The 20,256-nt window shown below is 41.4% G+C and overlaps 1 protein-coding gene across 1 annotated transcript; it reads left to right on the top strand.

The window, feature by feature from the left end:
• Positions 1 to 17,640: 17,640 nt before the first annotated feature.
• Positions 17,641 to 18,887, top strand: LOC125093902 (S-phase kinase-associated protein 1-like). The gene has a single exon (XM_047719645.1). The coding sequence runs from the start codon at positions 17,705 to 17,707 to the stop codon at positions 18,194 to 18,196; it is 492 nt and encodes a 163-aa protein (XP_047575601.1). The 5' UTR covers positions 17,641 to 17,704; the 3' UTR covers positions 18,197 to 18,887.
• The last annotated feature ends 1,369 nt before the right edge of the window (positions 18,888 to 20,256 follow it).

Below are 20,256 nucleotides of genomic sequence, written 5' to 3'. Positions count from 1 at the left end.
TCAATCTTCAAATTCTTATTTGAATTCCCATTCAAGTTTCACCCTTGTTCCAATAACGTACTTCATGGTAAAACAACCCAGTCCAGAACAACACCTGGCATCGACGAGTCACATGTCTTTAATCTTCCGCAGATCACGACGATTACAACAATCACAACAGTGCCTCTGTCTGCCCTTGTCTTTCATGACTTTGACAGTTTTGAGGATAACAGGCCAGTTACCTTGTTGAATATACCTCAATTTGTTTTTCTGATATTTTCTCCAAGTTTGGAGTCACATTATTCGTCTTTGGCACAAATACCACAGAAGTAACGCTGTGCTCTCATCGCAGCTTTCCAGGTGACACACACTTTCAATCCATCCTGTTACGGAGGAGTGGTGATTACTGTTGTATCTACTATACTCTTCCATATTAAATTAACACATTTTTTTGTGGGGTGGTACTTTGAAACCACATGTTTCCTCTTTCTTTTTTCTTTTTTTTTAAATTTTTTTATTTTTTCAGGATAAGAGTATTCATTATTTTTGCACCACACCCAGTGCTCCATGCAATCCGTGCCCTCTACAATACCCACCACCTGGTGCCCCCAAGCTCCCACCCCCCACCCCTTCAAAATTCTCAGATCGTTTTTCAGAGTCCATAGTCTCTCATGGTTCACCTCCCCTTCCAATTTCCCTCAACTCCCTTCTCCTCTCCATCTCCCCTTGTCCTCCATGCTATTTGTTATGCTCCACAAATAAGTGAAACCATATGATAATTGACTCTCTCTGCTTGACTTATTTCACTCAGCATAATCTCTTCCAGTCCCGTCCATGTTGCTACAAAACTTGGGTATTCATCCTTTCTTTTTTCTTTTCTTTTTTTTTTTTTACAGCTTTATAAACATATATTTTTATCCCCAGGGGTACAGGTCTGCGAATCGCCAGGTTTACACACTTCACAGCACTCACCATAGCACATACCCTCCCCAATATCCATAACCCCACCCCCCTCTCCCAACCCCCTCCCCCCATCAACCCTCAGTTTGTTTTGTGAGATTAAGAGTCACTTATGGTTTGTCTCCCTCCCAATCCCATCTTGTTTCATTTACTCTTCTCCTACCCCCTCAACCCCCCATGTTGCATCTCCTCTCCCTCATATCAGGGAGATCATATGATAGTTGTCTTTCTCCGATTGACTTATTTCGCTAAGCATGATACCCTCTAGTTCCATCCACGTCATTGCAAATGGCAAGATTTCATTTCTTTTGATGGCTGCATAGTATTCCATTGTGTATATATACCACATCTTCTTTATCCATTCGTCTGTAGATGGACATCTAGGTTCTTTCCATAGTTTGGCTATTGTAGACATTGCTGCTATAAACATTCGGGTGCAAGTGCCCCTTCAGATCACTACGTTTGTATCTTTAGGGTAAGTACCCAGCAGTGCAATTGCAGGGTCATAGGGTAGTTCTATTTTCAACATTTTGAGGAACCTCCATGCTGTTTTCCAGAGTGGTTGCAGCAGCTTGCATTCCCACCAACAGTGTAGGAGGGTTCCCCTTTCTCCGCATCCTCGCCAGCATCTGTCATTTCCTGACTTGTTAATTTTAGCCATTCTGACTGGTGTGAGGTGATATCTCATGGTGGTTTTGATTTGTATTTCCCTGATGCCGAGTGATATGGAGCACTTTTTCATGTGTCTGTTGGCCATCTGGATGTCTTCTTTGCAGAAATGTCTGTTTATGTCCTCTGCCCATTTCTTGACTGGATTATTTGTTCTTTGGGTGTTGAGTTTGCTAAGTTCTTTATAGATTTTGGACACTAGCCCTTTGTCTGATATGTCATTTGCAAATATCTTCTCCCATTCTGTCAGTTGTCTTTTGGTTTTGTTCACTGTTTCCTTTGCTGTGCAAAAGCTTTTGATCTTGATAAAATCCCAAAAGTTCATTTTTGCCCTTGCTTCCCTTGCCTTTGGTGATGTTCCTAGGAAGATGTTGCTGTGGCTGAGGTCGAAGAGGTTGCTGCCTGTGTTCTCCTCGAGGATTTTGATGGATTCCTTCCTCACATTGAGGTCCTTCATCCATTTTGAGTTTATTTTCGTGTGTGGTGTAAGGAAATGATCCAATTTCATTTTTCTGCATGTGGCTGTCCAATTTTCCCAACACCATTTATTGAAGAGGCTGTCTTTTTTCCAGTGGACATTCTTTCCTGCTTTGTCGAAGATGAGTTGACCATAGAGTTGAGGGTCTATTTCTGGGCTCTCTATTCTGTTCCATTGATCTATGTGTCTGTTTTTGTTCCAGTACCATGCTGTCTTGATGATGACAGCTTTGTAATAGAGCTTGAAGTCCGGAATTGTGATGCCACCAACTTTGGCTTTCTTTTTCAATATTCCTTTGGCTATTCGAGGTCTTTTCTGGTTCCATATAAATTTTAGGATTATTTGTTCCATTTCTTTGAAAAAAATGGATGGTACTTTGATAGGAATTGCATTAAATGTGTAGATTGCTTTAGGTAGCATAGACATTTTCACAATATTTATTCTTCCAATCCAGGAGCATGGAACATTTTTCCATTTCTTTGTGTCTTCCTCAATTTCTTTCATGAGTACTTTATAGTTTTCTGTGTATAGATTCTTAGTCTCTTTGGTTAGGTTTATTCCTAGGTATCTTATAGTTTTGGGTGCAATTGTAAATGGGATGGACTCCTTAATTTCTCTTTCTTCTGTCTTGTTGTTGGTGTAGAGAAATGCAACTGATTTCTGTGCATTGATTTTATATCCTGACACTTTACTGAATTCCTGTACAAGTTCTAGCAGTTTTGGAGTGGAGTCTTTTGGGTTTTCCACATATAGTATCATATCATCTGCAAAGAGTGATAGTTTGACTTCTTCTTTGCCGATTCGGATGCCTTTAATTTCCTTTTGTTGTCTGTTTGCTGAGGCTAGGACTTCTAGTACTATGTTGATTAGCAGTGGTGATAACGGACATCCCTGCCGTGTTCCTGACCTTAGCGGAAAAGCTTTCAGTTTTTCTCCATTGAGAATGATATTTGCGGTGGGTTTTTCATAGATGACTTTGATAATATTGAGGTATGTGCCCTCTATCCTACACTTTGAAGAGTTTTGATCAGGAAGGGATGCTGTACTTTGTCAATGCTTTTTCAGCATCTATGGAGAGTATTATATGGTTCTTGTTCTTTCTTTTATTAATGTATTGTATCACATTGATTGATTTGCGGATGTTGAACCAGCCTTGCAGCCCTGGAATAAATCCCACTTGGTCGTGGTGAATAATCCTTTTAATGTACTGTTGAATCCTATTGGCTAGTATTTTGGCGAGAATTTTTGCATCTGTGTTCATCAAGGATATTGGTCTGTAGTTCTCTTTTTTGATGGGATCCTTATCTGGTTTTGGGATCAAGGTGATGCTGGCTTCATAAAATGAGTTTGGAAGTTTTCCTTCTATTTCTATTTTTTGGAACAGTTTCAGGAGAATAGGAATTAGTTCTTCTTTAAATGTTTGGTAGAATTCCCCCGGGAAGCCGTCTGGCCCTGATCTTTTGTTTGTTTGGAGATGTTTGATGACTGTTTCAATCTCCTTACTGGTTATGGGTCTGTTCAGGCTTTCTATTTCTTCCTGGTTCAGTTGTGGTAGTTTATATGTCTCTAGGAATGCATCCATTTCTTCCAGATTGTCAAATTTGTTGGCGTAGAGTTGCTCATAGTATGTTCTTATAATTGTCTGTATTTCTTTGGTGTTCGTTGTGATCTCTCCTCTTTCATTCATGATTTTATTTATTTGGGTCCTTTCTCTTTTCTTTTTGATAAGTCTGGCCAGGGGTTTATCAATCTTATTAATTCTTTCAAAGAACCAGCTCCTAGTTTCGTTGATTTGTTCTATTGTTTTTTTGGTTTCTATTTCATTGATTTCTTCTCTGATCTTTATGATTTCTCTTCTCCTGCTGGGTTTAGGGTTTCTTTCTTGTTCTTTGTCCAGCTCCTTTAGGTGTAGGGTTAGGTTGTGTACCTGAGACCTTTCTTGTTTCTTGAGAAAGGCTTGTACCGCTATATATTTTCCTCTCAGGACTGCCTTTGTTGTGTCCCACAGATTCTGAACCGTTGTGTTTTCATTATCATTTGTTTCCATAAATTTTTTCAATTCTTCTTTAATTTCCTGGTTGACCCATTCATTCTTGAGAAGGATGCTGTTTAGTCTCCATGTATTTGGGTTCTTTCCAAATTTCCTCTTGTTATTGAGTTCTAGCTTTAGAGCATTGTGGTCTGAAAATATGCAGGGAATGATCCCAATCTTTTTATACCAGTTGAGACTTGATTTAGGACCAAGAATGTGATCTATTCTGGAGAATGTTCCATGTGCACTAGAGAAGAATGTGTATTCTGTTGCTTTGGGATGAAATGTTCTGAATAGACCTGTGATGTCCATCTGGTCCAGTGTGTCATTTAAGGCCTTGATTTCCTTGTTGATCTTTTGCTTGGATGATCTGTCCATTTCAGTGAGGGGAGTGTTAAAATCCCCTACTATTATTGTATTCTTGTCGATGTGTTTCTTTGATTTTGTTATTAATTGGTTTATATAGTTGGCTGCTCCCACGTTAGGGGCATAGATATTTAAAATTGTTAGATCTTCTTGTTGGGCAGTTCCTTTGAGTATGATCTAGTGTCCTTCCTCATCTCTTATTATAGTCTTTGGCTTAAAATCTAATTGATCTGATATAAGGATTGCCACTCCTGCTTTCTTCTGATGTCCATTAGTGGTAAATTCTTTTCTACCCCCTCACTTTAAATCTGGAGGTGTCTTCGGGCTTAAGATGAGTTTCTTGTAGGCAACATATAGATGGGTTTTGTTTTTTTATCCATTCTGATACCCTGTGTCTTTTGATTGGGGCATTTAGCCCATTAACATTCAGGGTAAGTATTGAGAGATATGAATTTAGTGCCATTGTATTGCCTGTAAGGTGACTGTTATTGTATATTGTCTCTGTTTCTTTCTGATCTACTACTTTTAGGGTCTCTCTTTGCTTAGAGGACCCCTTTCAATATTTCCTGTAGAGCTGGTTTGGTATTTACAAATTCTTTCAGTTTTTGTTTGTCCTGGAAGCTTTTGATCTTTCCTTCTATTTTCAATGATAGCCTAGCTGGATATAGTATTCTTGGCTGCATGTTTTTCTCATTTAGTACTCTGAATATATCATGCCAGCTCTTTCTGGCCTGCCAGGTCTCTGTGGATAAGTCTGCTGCCAATCTAATATTTTTACCATTGTACGTTACAGACTTCTTTTCCCGGGCTGCTTTCAGGATCTTTTCTTTGTCACTAAGACTTGTCAATTTTACTATTAGGTGACGGGGTGTGGACCTATTCTTATTGATTTTGAGGGGGGTTCTCTGAACCTCCTGAATTTTGATGCTTGTTCCCTTTGCCATATTGGGGAAATTCTCTCCAATAATTCTCTCCAATATACCTTCTGCTCCCCTCTCTGTTTCCTCTTCTTCTGGAATCCCAATTATTCTAATGTTGTTTCGTCTTATGGTGTCACTTATCTCTCGAATTCTCCCCTCGTGGTCCAGTAGCTGTTTGTCCCTCTTTTGCTCAGCTTCTTTATTCTCTGTCATTTGGTCTTCTATATCGCTAATTCTTTCTTCTGCCTCATTTATCCTAGCAGTGAGAGCCTCCATTTCTTATTGCACCTCATTAATAGCTTTTTTTATTTCAACTTGGTTAGATTTTAGTTCTTTTATTTCTCCAGAAAGGGCTTTTATATCTCCTGAGAGGGTTGCTTTAATATCTTCCATGCCTTTTTCAAGCCCGGCTAGAACCTTGAGAATCGTCATTCTGAACTCTGTATCTGACATATTACCAATGTCTGTATTGATTAGGTCCCTAGCCTTTGGTACTGCCTCTTGTTCTTTTTTTTGTTGTGAATTTTTCTGCCTTGTCATTTTGTCCAGATAAGAGTTTATGAAGGAGCAAGTAAAATACTAAAAGGGTGGCAACAACCCCAGGAAAATATGCTTTAGCCAAATCAGAGGAGATCCCAAATTGTGAGGCGGGAGGAAGGGGATTAAAAAGGGGTTCAAAAAGAAAAAAAAAAAAGAAACTATTTAAAAAAAGAAAGCCAATAAAGAAAAAATATAAAAAGAGGAAATATATATATATATATATTAGATAAACTATTTAGAAAACGTTAAAAAAGAAAACGGTAAAAGTTAAAAAAATTTAGCATAAGAAGAGAACAAGAAAAAAAAATTGAAAAAGAAAAAAAAATTAAATTAACTGCAAAGCTAAAAAATCATGGGGGAAAGCCCTGAGTTCCGTGCTTTGCTTTCTCCTCCTCTGGAATTCCGCCGCTGTCCTTGGTATTGAAACTGCACTCCTCGGTAGGTGAACTTGGTCCTGGCTGGGTTTCCCGTTGATCTTCTGGGGGAGGGGCCTGTTGTAGTGATTCTCAAGCGTCTTTGCCCCAGGCGGAGTTGCACCGCCCTTACCCGGGGCCGCACTGAGTAATCCGCTCGGGTTTGCTTTCGGGAGCTTTTGTTCCCTGAGCGCTTTCCGTAGAGTTCTGGAAGACGGGAATGAAGATGGTGGCCTCCCGGTCTCCGGCCCGGAGGAGCCGAGAGCCCGGGGCCCCACTCCTCAGTGCGCCCTCAGAGAACAGCGCCCAATGACTCCTGTCACCCTGGCCTCCGGCCGTGCTCCGAGCTGACCGAGCCTGCGACCGGTTCAAGGCAACCCCGAGCTGAGAGTCACTCCTTGGCTCTGTCTCTGTAGCCGGCTTCCCTGTTCTAATACCGGTAAGCTCTGCGACACTCAGACACCCCCGATCCTTCTGTGACCCTGCGGGACCTGAGGCGGCGCTGACCCCGCTTGGGCTTCACCCCGGTTAAGCCTCTGGAGCGATGTCCCTCAGCGGAACAGACTTTTAAAAGTCCCGATTTTGTGCTCTGTTGCTCCGCCGCTCGCCGGGAGCCGGCCCCTCCCCCCGCGGTCTATCTTCCCGTCGCTTTGGATTCACTTCTCCGCCAGTCCTACCTTGCAGATAGTGGTTGATTTTCTGTTTCTGGAATTGCTGTTCTTCTTCTCTTCAATCTCCCGTTGGATTTGTAGGTGTTTGCAATCTTTAGATAAGCTATTTAGCTGATCTCCCGCTACCCGAAGTAGTCTCAGCTGCTACTTCTCCGCCATCTTGACTCCTCCTCTGTTTCCTCTTTCTTAACTTGATATATTCATTTATTTATTTTCATATTATTTAAAGTCATGGATTCCAACTTCATTGTATGTATTATAATCCCATATGAACATTCCTTATTTTGATGCTGAAATTATTTAAGATTTGGCCAGTGGGAACTCCTTCAGGTGGAGTTCTGAGTCCTTTGGGGATGTCTCCGTCATTCTCAGCCCCACAAGACACTCCAGCCTCATCTTTCATTTTCTTGGCTCTAGACCTGAGAATCAGCCATTTCTTCAAGGAACTTTTCTTCTTTTAGTGAAGTATCCAGAAGCCAGTGTCTGCTGCTGCTGTTGGGGTATCTTTGCTCAGGCCCTCACAGTGGACAGAGGGAGGGAATATAAGTATGTGGATATAGATTTGGATTTATTTCCATATATATTGAAAGACACTGAAAAACATGAGATCACACCAATATTTTGAAATCCCATCAGACACCATGGGGAAGGAAAAGAAAAAGAGTAGAAGTTGAGGGAAAGGAGAGGAAGGTGAAGAAGGGAAGAGAAGGAAAGGGAAAAAAAGGGAAAGGGAAGGGGACTTAAGGGGGAAAGGAAGGGAAGAGGAAAAAGAGAAGCAGAACTCTGTGATGTTTTTAGATACCCCTTTAGAAGAACGTAGAGAAGAAAAATTCACATTTCAAAGGGAATGACCGCAAAGGCTTAAAAAATATCTGTTTTCTGTTTGTCTGTTTTCATTTTAATTTTCTTGCTTACACTCAACAGTCAGGCTTACGCCCTCCTATACCTCTTTCTGCCTTTTCATGAAAATGTGAAGAAGATTTGAGGATGGTCTGGACCAACCGTCAGTCAACTGACCCCCAGATTGAATGAGACCCGGCCAAAATAAGCAGACCGATCTACCCAATCCACAACTAAGTGTCAGCACATGGGAAGCCCAGCTGGGTCTAGGAGAACCTCCCAGCTAAATTGTAGTCCTGTGAACAATGATAATTTGGTTATTATTTTAAGCCACTGAGTTTTGGGGTCCAGTGTTATACATCATTATTCTGGTTTGTTGAATTAAGCTAGAAGTTATGCTTCAAAATCAGAAATACTCTTCCCCTGTCAATTTATAGTTTCTGTAGCACTTAATATTCTATAGGCATTGTTTAACTCAAAGATGAGTAAATGGACTGTGGTTAGGTTTCAGGGTAAGCTAGATGTATATGACTGACACCATTAGAGTAGAATCCTATCTTTGTTTGATTCATTAAATGGCCACAGGCTACAATCCAGAGCCACATGGTGAGCATTTCAAGAGCACAGACAATGTATCATTTTTCTTTGTATATCTAGCACCTGGGAGAGCCCCTACTACACTTGCAATAGTGTAGGAACTCATTCAGAAAGTGAATGAATAAAAAGACAAGTGAATTCTGGTCAGTTATTTTTAAAATTGAGCAAAATAAGTATTTATTTAATAAAAGAAGGAATGAGGATTCAAATTCACTGAACAGAAAATTCTTTGTTTAAAAGTCCTAATAAAATTAAGGAGTAGGAAAAAAAACAAACAAACAAGCCAATAGACCTGAGTCTATAAATGATGAAACCTCTTAGAATAAAGGAGAGCTGACAAATATTGAAGAAAGGTGCAGTTTTATAGTGCAAACATCATGGCAGAAGAGTTAGAAAAGAAAACATTTCATTTTGCTGAAAATCAGCATCCCTGGACGTTCTCAGTGTATGATTTACATGTCACAAAATCCTAAAGAGAGCCTGATGTGCAGGCGTATTCTCCAGGTGAGTACACAGGCAGTATCCCAGGACTCCTGAGTTCCTGTAAAGCTGGCAACATTGCCTCCGAAGAGGGTGCACGTAGTTGTGTTTCCTGTGATCTCAGCAGAAATCAATTTTGTTAGAATCCTTTAAAAATAAATGTAGAAGCTTGACTTTCTTCTCCCATGTTCCAATTAAAATCAGGATTTTAACAATTATTTTCAGGAACCCAGTTGATGTTGATACATTACTATGCGGATAGCTCTGTGTTGTAGCAATGATGTTTTGTGCTTGGATGATAATAACTGTCAAAATGCAAGGGGTTAGTGAAAAGGACCCACAGGGAATGGCAGGATGACACTCTATGCAAGACATTCTGCTAATAGGTCTGAGAGCAATTACTGTATGGTTTATGATCACACCACTTAACCCTTTCACTCTCAGACTGGAGGAAGCTTAGCCAGCAATTCACTGGAGGAAATTTTCAGCATTCCGTGTTTTACTGATAAAGTCCGTTTAAGAGGCATGTAATGAAGACTGTCAAATATGTCTGCACGCTGGAGACGTGGACATGGTCTATAACATGACCGCCGCACCACAGGTGAGCAAGCCAGAGGAGGCTGGGGCCCCTGATTCTACCCGCTCCGGAACCAGCCTATTCCGATTATTTGCATTTCTAGCTCTAAGTTCACTTGACCAGTTACACGTCTCTTGCTTTCACGCACTGCTCCTTCCCGTCAGCATTAAGGTTTCATTATTTTACTTGAGTGTTTTTATGGCATTGTGCTAGCTCTTATTTTCTTTGAAGAACGTGTAATTGTATGAGTCGTGTTTACAGAAGAAAATATAAGCCCTTGGTAATCATCTCTCACCTATTACCCAACATTCTTTCTAAAATATTCCAAATCTGCTACCATCTCCCTTCCTGCCAACCAGTATGGTGCCTTGGTTTCTCAACTCCTTAGTTTTTTCCGTATTCCAAATCATGTTCTGTAACTTGTTTACCCCAACATCTACAATCAAGAAGGAACCACAGGTGAGCTTCAGATTAAACCATAACAAAGTGTGTGTGTGTTATCAACCTTGCACAAAAAATCATAAACAAATATGATTACTGACCAGAAGTTTCATAATTTGTAGATTTGGAGAAAGATAGTAATAATATGGTAAAGGTTAGATGTGATATTGAGGGGCACCTGAGTGGCTCAGTTGGTTGGGCAACTGCCTTCGGCTCAGGTCATGATCCTGGAGTCCCAGGATTGAGTCCCGCATCAGGCTCCCTGCTTGGTGGGGAGTCTGCTTCTCCCTCTGACCTTCCACCTCTTGTGCTCAATCTCTCTCTCTCTCTCTCTCTCTCTCTCTCTCTCATTCTCTTCCTCTCAAATAAACAAATAAAATCTTAAAAAATATATAGATGTGATATTGAACCACATTTGATTGGGAGAGTTTCTGAGCCCATAAGATTCAAATAGAATAAGTTTCTAATTCTATCTATCATGGCTGCCAGTGACTGGCAATTTGAAATAACAATAAAAATATTATCATCTAATTTGGTCAGTACATATAACAGGCATTTTACAAATGACCTCTGTGAGGTCCTTCTAACAAATACATGTTTGGTGTAAACAGACTACTTTTTTCTCCACAATCTCATACAACAAATTTAGCTTTCTTTTGTGTAATACTTGATTGAACCAATTTGCAAAATAGAAGTATTATTGCCAATAATAGCTTTCACTTTTTATCACTTACTATGAAAGTTATTTGAGGTGTCTGTTGAGTTGAGGTGTGTGGTCGAGAGCCCCAGCCATGGATTATAGGTACATTCGTACAGTTTGTAAGTCTAGAGAGTACTATTGACACTTTATTCATGATCGGTAGATACATTTGTATACATCTATATCTCTCCACATTTGTATGTATCTTTTTTTTTTTAAAGATTTTATTTATTTGACAGACAGATCAGGAGTAGGCAGAGAGGCAGGCAGAGAGAGAGGAGGAAGCAGGCTCCCTGCTGAGCAGAAAGCCTGATGCGAGGCTCGATCCCAGGACCCTGAGATCATGACCTGAGCTGAAAGCAGAGGCTTAACCCACTGAGCCACTCAGGTGCCCCTGTATGTATCTTTAAAATACTTTTCAGCACATTCAGCACTAAAGTTTGCAATGGAAGGACAGCTTTCTTTAATTCTACAAAGGCACTGTTAAGGTCCGCTTCTGGATCCAGCTCTCTTTTGTTGCCATGGATTTCGGGACATATGCACACGTTATTTTAATGAAACAACCTCCCCCACAATTGAAAATTAAATTAGATTGAGTGAGGAATACCAGGCTTATCAATAGGAAATGATGCTATTTTATAATAGCCATCCTGATGGAAAAGGATAGCATGTTGGATCTCAGACCCAAATCGGGGGAATGCAGAAGTTTTTCTGGAGGAAGTGCCATCTGTGGAGTGACATGCAGGAGAGGTGGAGTTAGCCAGACAGGTAACGGAGAAAGGATTCCAGAAGAAGGGAAAACATTCCGAAGGCTGTAGATAAGAAAGAGAAGGGGAACCGAGAAGAAGAGAATTTATCCGAGCTGGTGGAAGATGGGACCTGACAGTTAAAGTCCAGATTTTCAACGGCTCATGAACTGTGGTGAGGAGTTTGAACTTGGTCCTGGGAACAACGGAGAGCACAAGGTAAGGCAGAGGGCAGCCAGTTAGAGATTTGGGTCTTGTTGTGTTAATTACTTTGGTTTTTATCCAAACAGTATGTTTACAACATGGGAGAACAGATTGACATTTCAGGGAGAAATAGATAATTCAGGATAACCAGAAATGTGGGGGAAAATGATGAGAAGAAATAGGAAAGGCGAGGAGAAGGGTCATGTGCTTGCAAGAGATGATTCTTAGGTATCAGAGAAACTGGAGGCAGAGGGTTGATGAGAGGAGGAACCTCCGAGGACAGCCGGCAGTCGGAAATGGACCACTTTATCAAGCAAAACTGGTGTGTGTGTGTGTGTGTGTGTGTGTGTGTGTGTGTGTGTGTGTTTTAGAAGCATGTGTTTTTCCCTTCCATGGCATGTTCTGAAAAGTGAGAAAAGTAGGGTTATGTAAGATAGGAATTGAGGAGACCCAAACAGCTGTAAAACCCACTGTATTTGGAATCATCTCTCTGGTCCAAAGAAGTATCCGAGGGTCTCGCAAGAGGATCTCTGGGTCAATATGGGAAGGTGGTGACACCCCAAACTGGTTTGTTTCGTTTTGTTTTTTAAACAAGAGCATGGCAGTGTAAATCCATTTATTCATTAAACAAATATTGATTGCATATCTTCCATGTACAAGGGACTATGTTGGGCACTGGGTGTATATTGACAAGGAAGACAGACACTGTCTCTGCCCTCACGGAACTTAGTCTACTCAGGGAGATAAACATCAGACACATAACTTTAAAATTATTAATCATTTTGAGAGTGTATAGCAAGGATTTCTACTAACCTGTGTGTATTTAAGGAAGTAATGTTTGAATGTACTGTGGGCCAAATTGTGTCCCCCCTGAATACATGTGTGGAAGTTTTAACCCTCACTATAACTGTATTTGGAGACAGAGTCTTAAGAGGTAACCAAAGTTAAATGAGCTTATAAGGATGGGGCCCCAATCCAACAGGACTAGTGTCTTCATAAGGAAAAAAGATACGCCAAAAGCATGCCTGCTCAGATCGCCGTAACAGAATACTGCGGACCGGGTGGCTTAAACAACAGGAATTTATTTCCTCATATTTCTGGAGGCTGGAAGTCCAGGCTCAGGGTGCCGGCAGAGTCAATTTCCAGTGAGACCTCCCTCCTTGGTTGTCACTCCTTCCCTGAGCCGGCTTTCTAGGCTTCAAAGAGAAGGCACATCTCATTCTTCTTGTCATTACTGGTCACCAAGCAGTACGTAACAGCCCGTGTAATTACATATGTATGCACGAATCTTGATTGAATAAATACTTTTGCACTGTCTACCACAGTAACATTTTCTTCCTCACAGAAACCTGACAAAGTAGGTAATAGCATTCTCTCCATTATACAGGCAGGGAAACGGAGGCACAGAGTAGATGACAGAAAAGTAGGATTTGTTTTTGAAGGTTGGTCTCCCCTCACCATAACCATTATAATGTGTTTAATTTCCCTTCTTTTTAAAGATATTTAAGTGAGATAGCATTGACAAGCTGTGCTCAAGAGACTCAGATGTAAGAAGACCGGCTTCTGGATCCTGTCGTTTCTAATGAGCTCCCAGAAATGGGCTCCAGGTCGGCTGCATTACAGTCCCCACCTCCTGGCAAGGAACTCTTTGATTAAAAAAATAAAACTCGGGGTGCCTGGGTGGCTCAGTGGGTTAAAGCCTTTGCCTTCAGCTCAGGTCATGATCCCAGGGTCCTGGGATCGAGCCCCACATTGGGCTCTCTGCTCCTCGGGGAGCCTGCTTCCTCCTCTCTCTGCTTGCCTCTCTGGCTACTTGTGATCTTTGTCTGTCAAATAAATAAATAAAATCTTTAAAAAAAAGTAAAAAAAAATAAATAAAATTCATGTAGTATTTTAGAAGGACCCCAAGGATAATCCATGGTAAGTCCAGCCAGTGTCATATGGTCTGAAGACTGAGGGTGTCCACTTGGACAGAACACCTACAGCCTGCTTAGGGGAGACAGGGCAGGGAGCTCCCTGGGGGCCCTCCTGAGGAATTCATATTTCCACTCCCTGGCCTCCCACTTACCCTCTTGAAGAGACAAGGACGGGGTCTTATAAATCTGCTGTTTAAACAGAGCAGGCTACAGATAACGGGAGAAACCACCCTTGACTTTCCCAGACCTGCCTTGCGGCAGCCCAGCTGCCCTGTGTGTGGCTCACAGCAAGGAGGAGCTCCTGAAGACATGGCGCCTGTGGCAGGGAGTCGCCGGGACGTGGGGAGGAAGGCTGGGCCCTACCCACCCGTGCAACACTTGCTCCCGGAGATGTTAGCTTCTTTTTTATAAAAGTGAGGCTAAAAAAGAAACTTAAACCTTTAAAAAAAAAAGTAGATAATCACAACTTGATCAAAGGAAACATGGTGATAAAATGGTAAAAGAAAAAATAAAAATAGCTAAAATAAACAATATGGCATGAATGGGAAAAACTGTTCAACAAAACATATCTACAGCCCAGTACAAATGGTGTGGGATGTGTCAAGAGTGAGGGCAGGGGCTGGGGACCAGTGGTGCTCTGCATTTTTCCCTTCCTGGCCCTTCTTCCAGGTACAGCCCCAAGTGGTTCTCTAAGCCTGGAAGCATGAGACCTTCGGAGAGAGTCCCTCCTTAGGAAGCCTCAGGCAAAGCCCTGAATCTGCCCTCCCTGCCTAACCCAGATGCCTTCATACCCAAACTTCTAACAGATATTTAATCAACACACAGAGCACTCGAGGAGCCTCTGGTATCCAGTAGTACAGTGAATACAGAAGAAAAAAAAAAAACAGACATTTTGGCGAGAATGTGGAGAAAGGGGAACCCTCCTACATGTTGGTAGGAATGCAAGCTGGTGCAACCACTCTGGAAAACAGCATGGAGTTTCCTCAAAATGTTGAAAATAGAACTACCCTATGACCCAGCAATCGCACTACTGGGTATTTACCCTAAAGATACAAACATAGTGATCCGAAGGGGCATGTGCACCCGAATGTTTATAGCAGCAATGTCTACAATAGCCAAACTATGGAAAGAACCTAGATGTCCATCACCACATGAATGGATAAGGAAGATGTGGTATATATATATACAATGGAATATTATGCAGCCATCAAAACAAACGGAATCTTGCCATTTGCGATGACGTGGATGGAACTAGAGGGTATTATGCTTAGTGAAATAAGTCAATCAGAGAAAGATAATTATTATATGACCTCCCTGATATGAGGAATTTGAAAGGCAGAGTGGGGGTTTGTGGGGAGTAGAGAGGGGGAAAAAATGAAACAATATGGGACCAGGGAGGGAGACAAACCATAAGAGACTCTTAATCTCAGGAAACAAACCGAGGGTTGCTGGGAAGTGGGTGGGGAGGGAGAGGGTGGTGGGGTTATGGACACTGGGGAGGGTATGTGCTATGGTGAGAGCTGTGAATTGTGTCAGACTGATGATTCGAAGACCTGTACCCCTGGGGCAAATAATACTTTAGATGTTAATTTAAAAACATCAAAACAAAACAAAACAAGAAAAAAAGAAATACCTACTGCCTCAGCCCCCATCTGCCTGAACTTGCCTTAATTCTCCTGCTGTTGAAGAAGAATGCATAGTTTCCCTGTCGATCTTCGCTTAGCTTTGCACTAAGAAGGTCTCAAGCCACCTGTCCTCACAAGGCCCAGTGTAGTAATACTATTGTTGGTGTTCCCGACAAAAACCATGGCATCTGTTGCATGGTAATTGATTGTGTATGTGTACATGCACACATGTGCATGTGTGTGTGCATCTGTGTTACATTTTGAACCTGTGTTCTCTATCTTTATTAACTTTTTTAAATGGTACTGATTTAGGCAACCCCCTGGGTAGGTTGCATCAATAGCTCTGATTCTTCACCCTCCCCTGCCGATAGTCAAGCCCTTTGCCATGTATCAAAGCCCAATTAAAATATTAACCTCATCTGGAAACCACCCCCTCAGACACACTGGCACCAGTTTGACTAAATGTCAGGGAACTCTGCTCCAGTCAAGGTGAGACATGAAATCCACCATCACACCACGTGACTGCAGTTACTCCCACCAAAAATGTGTGCTGTTTCCTTGACTTTAGCTCGGCTGTGACTACGTGACTTGCGTTGACCTTTGGAGGGTTAGCAGGCATGTCAGCACCCAAGGCCAAACTAGCCTTTCGGTGCTTCTGCCTGGGCGCTCGCTTCTCTTTCACGACTCTGGGTTTACCCTGCTAGGCCTCTGAGGAAACCAGCAACCCAGGAAGCAGAGGTGAGTCACCCCCGCAAAGCTGAGTCCCCTGGAGAGCTCAGCCTGGAGGAGCCGACTGACCTCAGCCAACCCACAACCACGTTAACTAAGTGAAGGTTTGTTGTATGACCCTGAGCACTTCTGGGACTTTTTATTCAGGCCCTCGGTGCTCCCACTGAGCCATGACAACATCCGTTTCGTTTACATGGACATTTTGTGTCTGTTCTACATGTTCATCTGTTGCCAGCTTTCCTCTACCACGGCTCCTTGATCTGTTCCGTAAAGACACCCTGAATTATTATGAGAGCACAGATATTTTACTTAGGTTTACTATATAGGTTTAATATCAAATTTCTCAAAAGAGTGTAATGCACACTTTCAGTCCTGGTAGTTACACACGACGAGTGAAACTCACACAGTACTCTGTAAGTGTGCAATGTCCAGAAACACAATACTTTAATGCAAAAGACTGAAACTCTGCAACACATGGAGGAGATTCCGGTGGTCCCTGCTCACAACCTTTTGATGTCTCTCCACCAGTTTACAGAAAAAAAATCCAGAATTCTTAACCTGATAGCTGGGCTCCATGCCATCTGGTCTAAACCCCTCTTCTTGCCTGGTGTAATGTATAAGTTAAATGGCAGAATTAATGGGTTGTAATTATAAAAGTAACCTGCTTTTTATCTTTTACCATCCCTTTACAACTCTTCAATGTAAATATTCCTTTCCCTACCCCAAATGCAAACTTAGACAATCTCATGGCCATTTTTCCTCTTAGATTTTTTTTTTCTTACACCTCCTTTAAGTTATAATCATGATCGGAATCCAGTGACTAAATTTGCCAGTTGAACATGTCAATCAAAGCTCTACCGTTGATGTAATGTTAAATTTCTTTCCTTCCCCTGAACTGGGTCCTGGGATAAACTACTCCTTACAGGAGAACAGACGGAAGAAGTTTCCCCTTTTGTCTCCTTCACTTCTTCCTTCACGAGTCTGCTGGTGTTTTGGACCTTGCTAAGGTAGAAGATGGAGTAGGAAAGAGAGGTAAGGGAAAGGGCAAGCACTCCTGAGGAGACAGGTCCATAAATATGTTTCTAAGGGCGATGTCCAAGGGATTACTGCCTATGTTTTCTTTTAGCACTTTTATGGTTTCAGGTCTCACATTTAGGTCTTTAATCCATTTTGAGTTTATTTTTGTGTATGGTGTAAGAAAGTGGTCCAGTTTCATTCTTTAATTTTTTGCATAGCACAGGAAGCCATCAACAAAATGAAAAGACAACCTAGAGGATGGGAGAAGATATTTACAAATGATATATCCAACAAGGGGTTAATAGCCAGAATATATAAAGAATTTATGCAATGCAGCAACAAAAATACAAAAATCTGATTTTAAAATGGGCACAGGACCTGAATAGACATTTTTCCAAAGAAGACATACAGGTGGCCAACAGACACACACAAAAAATGCTCAATGTCACTAATCATCAGGGAAATGCAAATCAAAACCATAATGAGATATCACCTTACACCTGTCAGGATGGCTAGTATCAAAAAGACAATAAATAACAAATGTTAGTGAGGTTGCAAAGAAAAAGGAACCCTTGTGCACTGTTGATGAGAATGTAAATTGTACAGCTACTGTGGAAAGCAGTATGGGTCTCCCAAAAAATTAAAAATAGAAATACCATATGACCCACTGATTTCACTTCTGAGTATTTATCCAAAGAAAAGGAAAACAGGTAGTGGCCTTGTTCTCCTTTTTTCTCCCCACGTTCCGGAGGCCGCTGTGTTTTTATCAGCCTCCGACCCGCAGTCGGCCTGAGAACGAGCACCATGCCTTCAATTAAGTTGCAGAGTTCCAATGGAGAGATATTTGAAGTTGATGTTGAAATCGCCAAACAGTCTGTGACTATCAAGACCATGTTGGAAGATTTGGGAATGGACGATGAAGGAGATGATGATCCAGTTCCTCTACCAAATGTTAATGCAGCAATATTAAAAAAGGTCATTCAGTGGTGCACCCACCACAAGGATGACCCCCCTCCTCCTGAGGATGATGAGAACAAAGAAAAGCGGACAGATGATATCCCTGTTTGGGACCAAGAATTCCTGAAAGTTGACCAAGGAACACTGTTTGAACTTATTCTGGCTGCGAACTACTTAGACATCAAAGGTTTGCTTGATGTAACATGCAAGACTGTTGCCAATATGATCAAGGGGAAAACTCCTGAGGAGATCCGCAAGACCTTCAATATCAAAAATGACTTTACTGAAGAAGAGGAAGCCCAGGTACGCAAAGAGAACCAGTGGTGTGAAGAGAAGTGAAATGTTATGCCTGACACTGTAACACTGTAAGGATTGTTCCAAATACTAGTTGCACTGCTCTGTTTATAATTGTTAATATTAGACAAACAGTAGACAAATGGCAGCAGCAAATCAGTTGTTTAAGCAGAATATTGTCCTCCTCGCATGTGTAGTTTGAGTACAGATTCCAAACTTATGGCTGAGTTTCTTCTAGTACGATCAAAAGTTTTTTTTCTTTGCTCTAAATAAACCTGAATTGTGAGTTCTCTGTAGAAGGTGGCATTTTGGGCTTTCCCTCTCTTTGTAAAGCGATTTCTGCCTAGTTTATTGTCTAGTTAACTTTAGTTTAATGACCTTTTAAAAGTTGGCATTGTAAATAAAACAAGTTGAAAAAAAGTTTTCTGAAATAGAATTAACAACGTATTATCTTTATTCATGAGTTGGAAACTGGAAAAAGGCTACTTGAGGTAAATGTTTTGAGTGGGATTATTAGGGTGTTTTCCAGCTTCCTGGAGTCAAGGAGTACCACTGGTATTGATTAGCCTGTATGTAGCAGGGCTCCCTTAATTGGATCTAAGGACTTGTTTTTGCATTTTTAATTCTCACCTTTGAATATGTTGGCTAGAAACCGAGTTACTACTAAATTTGTGGTTCGGGGGAAATGTAACTAGCCAGTCTGTCAGCTTTTCGATTAAAAAAGACAAATAACCCATGCGGTGTGTCATCTTTTTATAATCAGTGATCCCATGTGGGGGAAACTTCACACTACTTGCATGTAAAAAAAATAATTTAACCTTTAACGTTAAAGTGTCTGGAAAAATCTAGAAAGCATCCATCACGAATGCAAGATACTTTCAATAAAAAATAAGTTATGTAGTAAAAAAAAAAAAAGAAAAGGAAAACATTAATTTGAAAAGATATATAACTCCTACATTTATTGCAACTTTATGTATAATAGCCAAGATACGGAAGTCACTCCAGTGTCCACTGACAAATGTATGGATGAAGAAGATGTGATATATATAAATATGTATATAGCCATTAAAAAAACCCCTGAGATCTTGCCATTTGTGACAACATGTATGGACCTAGAGCATGTTACACGAAGTGGAATAAAACAGAGAAAGACAAATACCATACGGTTTTACTTAAATGCAAAAACTAAAAATGACACAAATGAACACAAAAAACAGAAACAGACTCATAAATTCAAAGAATAAACCAGTGGTTGCTGGAGGGGAGGTAGGTAGGGGAATGGGTGAAGGAGGGGAAGGGGATTGAGAGGTACAGACTTCCAGCTATAACATATGTAAGTCACAGAGATGGAGAGTACACCGTGGGGAATATAATCAATAACAGTGTAATAATGCTGTATGGTGACAGATGGTGATTCCACCTACCATGCTGAGCAGAGTGTAATGCATAGAATTGTCTAGTCATTATGTTCTGACCTGAAACTAATATAACATTGTATGTCAACTCTCCTTCAGTACTAGGGTTTTTAAAAATGCGTAAATGATAAAATAAATCGTCTCATGCTTCTGATCCTGGCCAATGTTTAAAACTGCCTCTTCCTTCGAATGCATATTTCTGTGTGTAAGCAGGGCTTCCCCTTCAGCAGACTCCCCCAGCCCCTAACAACCTGGGTCTGCTTGTTTTGTAAGGCCGCTATCTGGGCAGGATCCTTTTTAAAGTAACAACCTAACTCAGTTTCCATGACTGGCCCTTCAAATTTACAGGCACCTGACTGGCTTGAGGAGGACCGCTCCATCCCAGATGTGACTCCTTTTCTGTATAAACTATTGGCAGAGTCCGTAGCCCCAACAGGGCACCCATTTTAGGTCCTGCGAGTTGCCCCATGGAGTCCCCTTGCTAGGAGTATCTGGGGGGCTCAGTTGGTTAAGTGTCTGCCTTCAGCTCAGGTCATGATGCCGGGGTCCTGGGATCTGGGCTCTGATGGGCTCTCTGCTCAGAGGGGAGCCTTAGTAGTCTGTGAGCCCCTGGAGCTGAGAGAATTTGCCACATTCCTCTCTCAGTATCCTTCAGTGATCAGTTCAGTTGTCTTGGAGAAACTAGATGCT

This window comes from Lutra lutra, chromosome 2, assembly GCF_902655055.1.
Source record: "Lutra lutra chromosome 2, mLutLut1.2, whole genome shotgun sequence".
Lineage (NCBI taxonomy): Eukaryota > Metazoa > Chordata > Mammalia > Carnivora > Mustelidae > Lutra > Lutra lutra.
This window is presented reverse-complemented; position numbering and strand designations above follow the sequence as displayed.

Coding starts and splice junctions, on each gene's coding strand:
- LOC125093902 (XM_047719645.1), top strand. CDS start 17,705: ATGCCTTCAATTAAGTTGCAGAGTTCCAATGGAGAGATATTTGAAGTT.